Consider the following 4,803-nt stretch of genomic DNA (forward strand, 5'->3'; position numbering starts at 1 on the left):
AGGGAACTTTAAAAACAGAAATCAGGAAAATCACATTGTATAGGATTTTTAAGTAATTCATTTGCATTTATTGCATGACATAAGTATTTGATACATCAGAAAGAGCAGAACTTAAATTGGGTACAGAACCTTTGTTTGCAATACAGAGATCATAGTTTCCTGTAGTTCTTGACCAGGTTTGCACACACTGCAGCAGGGATTTTGGCCCACTCCTCCATACAGACCTTCTCCAGATCTTTCAGGTTTCGGGCGCTGTCGCTGGGCAATACGGACTTTCAGCTCCCTCCAAAGATGTTCTATTGGGTTAAGGTCTGGAGACTGGCTAGGCCACTCCAGGACCTTGAGATGCTTCTTACTCCTTAGTTGCCCTGGCTGTGTGTTTTGGGTCGTTGCCATGCTGGAAGACCAGCCACGAGCCATCTTTCAATGCTCTTACTGAGGGAAGGAGGTTGTTGGCCAAGGTCTCGCGATACATGGCCCATCATCCTCCCCTCAATATGGTGCAGTCATCCTGTCCTCTTTGCAGAAAAGCATCCCCAAAGAATGATGTTTCCCCTCCATGCTTCACAGTTAGGATGGTGTTCTTGGGTGTACCCATCCTTCTTCCTCAAAACACGGCGAGTGGAGTTTAGACAAAAAGCTCTATTTTTGTCTCATCAGACCACGTGACCTTCTCCAATTCCTCCTCTGGATCATCCAGATGGTCATTGGCAAACTTCAGACGGGCTGGACATCGCTGGGCTTGAGCAGGGGGACTTGCGTGGCGGTGCGCGGATATTGCAATTCGGATGTGCGGGTTAAGTACGCATGACTGTAGCGATGAGTGTAAGTATTGTACTGAATGGTTGTCTTCTTGAGGAACTGTGGTCAGGCCAGCTCTTCTTCAGGTCATTGACAGCGTCATCTGTCGTGTAAATTCTGGGCTGAATCAACCTCACCTATTCGATGATCATATCGCGGAATTGCCGCACACGAGGTGATTTCTGTGCAAGGCAGGCCGTCCACGACCCGAGGGGTGACTTGAGCTCATCTTGAACACTTCCATTCGTCATGTCGTCACATACATTGCGGCCAACAGTTTGTCTTTCTCACCAAGCTGCTTGCCTATTGTTTATGTAGCCCATCCCAGCCTTGTGCAGGTCTACCATTTTATCCCTGATGTCCTTACACAGCTCTTGGTCCTTGGCCATTGTGGAGAGGTTTTGGAGTTCTGTTTGATTGAGTGTGTGGACAGGTGTCTTTTATACAGGTAACGAGTTCAAACAGGTTGCAGTAATACAGGTAAATTAATTATTAAAATCATACAATTGTGATTTTCTGGATTTTTGTTTTAATTCCGTCTCTCACAGTTGAAGTGTACCTATGATAAKAATTACAGACCTCTACATGCTTTGTAAGTAGGAAAACCTGCAAAATCGGCAGTGTATCAAATACTTGTTCTCCCCACTGTATATACTGAGATCATGTGACAGATCATGTGACACTTAGATTGCACACCGGTGGACTTTATTTAACTATGTGACCTCTGAAGGTAATTGGTTGTACCAGATCTTATTTAGGGGCTTCATAGCAAAGGGGTGAATACATATGCATGCACCACTTTTCAGCGTTTTTTGTATTTTGTGAAACAAGTATTTTTATTTCATTTCACTTCACAAATTTGGACTATTTTGTGTATGTTCATTACATGGAATCCAAATAAGAATCTATTTAAATTACAGGTTGTAATGCAACAAAATCGGAAAAGCGCCAAGGGGGGTGAATACTTTTGCAAGGCACGGTATATTMAATAAATGACAATAATAAGCGATGGTAGCTTTCACCTAGATTCATTTGGTCAGTCTGTCATGGAAAGAGCAGGTGTTCTTAAGCTACTTGGGTCAGGGTCTGATCACTACTTTTCCATCAGAGCAAGGAATGCACATTGCATCTATGCCAAATGTTATGTGCTGATATGTAACTGTTCCCCAGCAAGAAAAAAACGAATTGTCGCTCAAKCAGAAAGGGGTACTAACAGAGTCACTGAAAACAACCAAAACAGGTGGGGTTTTAGGAGGGGTTCTAAAAGACACTCACAGGGGTGTCCACTGACAGTTGACTAGCAACAACAACTGGGACCAGAAAGACACCCACCATTAGCGCCCACTAAATTTGACCAAGAAGAGGCAAACAAAAGAGAAACCCACACAACTCAAGACAGGAAGCAAACCAAAAAGTGGAGCAAAACAAACAGGGAAGATCAGATAAAGGATTGTTTGTCTACAAATCAAATAGGGAGAGCAAACTAAAGGTGTTAAACCTCCACATCTCTCAAGACAACAGGAGCCCTGGGACAGCACAGGTAAAACACCTTCCCACTAATGAGATGACAAACGAGCGCCGGTGTAACACGTACTGACTAACAAGGTGAAACCAATCGGTGCTCCCCATGTGCTAACGTTCAACCTCTAAATATAAATGGAAAAACCAAAGCCTGTAACAGTAACCAACAATATGTGACACTGTATATTGTATTTTGTTGTGTTTTTGTTAGATGCTGAGTGGGAGAGGGCTCCACAATGCTGTATAGACTGTGGATTGTTATCAGACAGACATARCTTGTGTACTGTTGCTCTCTGAATGAATGTAATGCTCTCTGAATGTATGTCGCTAGTGAGAGAGCTCCAGAACACTGTATAGACAGTGAAACTGACAGCCTTATACCTGCTTTAATGCACTCTGTGGCCCGTTGGCCAAAGCTCTGGGGATGTAATATTCCTCGCTCTTCATTGATCCATCTCTCTATTTCCCCCCTTTCAATCTCCCTGTCTGTTCCAGTCTTAATCCTGATGTCTCCTCCCATACCTCCTTATTGGTTTAATCACCCTCTGTCTCACTCCCCTCCTTTTCTATCCCCTTATCCCTTTTACATCTCACTGTTTCCATCCCTCCCCTCCCTCTCCCTCTCAACCTTTCACTTGTTTACCATCTGATCATCTCTCTTTTATTAAACCCCATGCCCTCAGGTGTGTATGAACGTTCCCTAAAGCATAAATCACAGTCCACAGACGCTGAGACGSYATAGTTTGGGAWGCACAGCCCYAACGKGCACGCACCTTCKCAAATTTCCCGACCAACGCGGTTCCGTGTSCGCGTCCTCTATTCATTTGAATGTGTTGACGGTTGAAGAAATAGGTTGAGCAACGCTGAGAATTCGAAAGTACGAAAGCCAATGGTCCAAATATTCTAGAACATTGATGTGCGTACGCGTACACAATTTGGACTCTGATTGATGCTTAACACACTCACAGTACAACTTCGATCCCTCAACACAGACACATGAGGAGGATAGTTGTAAACAGAGCTCTGTCCTGTGAGTTTCCAATCCTGACAGCCTGCGAACGTGTGGATCCTCCCAGACCTGCGGTGTAGAGTCGGTATGGATTGTGAGAGTGTTGCATGGTGTTGCTTTGTTTCTTGTCCCTCAGGTTGCAAAGCCCTGCTCAAGTGTTTGGAGCCTGTTGTTGTTTACTGACTGCTGTGTTTCCCGTCCCAGGTTACAAGGCCCTGTTAAAGTGTCTGTCGGGAAGGTTCTGTAGCAGGGAGCTCATTGGCATCATGGGGCCGTCGGGGGCTGGCAAGTCCACTCTGATGAACATCCTYGCTGGGTACAGGTGAGACGGGTCAGAATGGGCTTGGTCCAGGTGAGACATGTGGGGTGGGGGGGGGGGACTGTTACGTAGCAGTCTTACACTACTGTATTGAGATAGGAAACCATGGACTTTCTCTGATCTGAGAAAGTGGCCAAGATGCAGGAAGACTATACTGAATAAAACAGTCTCTGATCACTCAGATCAGATGCAAGTGTCGGTCATTTACTGTCTGTTTCTATGTTTGTGTAACAGAGAGACGGGGATGAAGGGTCAGATCCTGGTGAACGGGCGGCCGAGGGATTTGCGTAGCTTCAGGAAGATGTCTTGTTACATCATGCAGGACGACATGCTGCTGCCAAACCTCACCACGCGGGAGGCCATGATGGTGAGGTCACCTTGCTTGTTAGATATGTTTGATGGTGAGATCACCACAGGGATGATGGTGAGGTCATAGTTAGTTATGCTGCTGCCACACCTCACCACACAGGAGGCCATGATGGTGAGCTCACCCTTCTGTTAGACATGTAGGCCATGATGGTGAGGTCACCTCAGATATGTAGGCTATGATGATGAGATCACAGTTAAACATGCTGCTGCCATGCCACACCACGCGGGAGGCCATGATGGTGAGGTAACCTTATTACTTCCATGGAGACCATGATGGTGAGGTCACTGTTAGATGAATAGATAATGTTGTTGGATAAGGTGGTTGGCATGGACCTCACCCTTCTAGGGTCCATTTTCTCATGTTATGTCTCTCTTATATTAGGTGGCTGCCAATCTGAAGATGAAAGAGAGCATGGAAGTGAAAAAGGAATTGGTGAGTTTGACTTAATATCCTGTAGTGGGGTAATATTTGATACATAATATTATAAATACCTCACATCAAATAAAATGTTGTCACATGCGCGAATACAACAGGTGCAGATCTTACCGTGAAATGCTTACTTACAAGCCCTTAACCAACAATGCAGTTCAAGAAATAGAGTTAAGAAAATATTGACTAAATAAACTAAAGTATAAAATAAAAAGTAATACAATAAGATAACAATACCAAGGCTATATACAGGGGGTACCGGTACTGAGCCAATGTGCGGGGGTACAGGTTAGTCGAGGTAATTTAGGTAGGGGTAAAGTGACTATGGATAGATAATAAACAGCGAGTAGCAGC

General features: G+C 44.7%; 1 protein-coding gene across 2 annotated transcripts in view; it reads left to right on the forward strand.

Annotated features, from left to right (window-relative positions):
* The window catches only part of abcg4a (ATP-binding cassette, sub-family G (WHITE), member 4a), a 36,584-nt gene that overhangs the window by 19,565 nt on the left and 12,216 nt on the right, over positions 1 to 4,803 (forward strand). For both annotated transcript variants that reach the window (XM_023968736.2, XM_023968737.2), the window contains exons 3-5: positions 3,536 to 3,653; positions 3,885 to 4,017; positions 4,402 to 4,452. In XM_023968736.2, coding sequence (XP_023824504.1) covers positions 3,536 to 3,653; positions 3,885 to 4,017; positions 4,402 to 4,452 — 302 coding nt within the window. The remainder of the gene's footprint in view (positions 1 to 3,535; positions 3,654 to 3,884; positions 4,018 to 4,401; positions 4,453 to 4,803) is intronic.

This window comes from Salvelinus sp. IW2-2015, linkage group LG23 (assembly GCF_002910315.2).
Source record: "Salvelinus sp. IW2-2015 linkage group LG23, ASM291031v2, whole genome shotgun sequence".
Classification (NCBI taxonomy): domain Eukaryota; kingdom Metazoa; phylum Chordata; class Actinopteri; order Salmoniformes; family Salmonidae; genus Salvelinus; species Salvelinus sp. IW2-2015.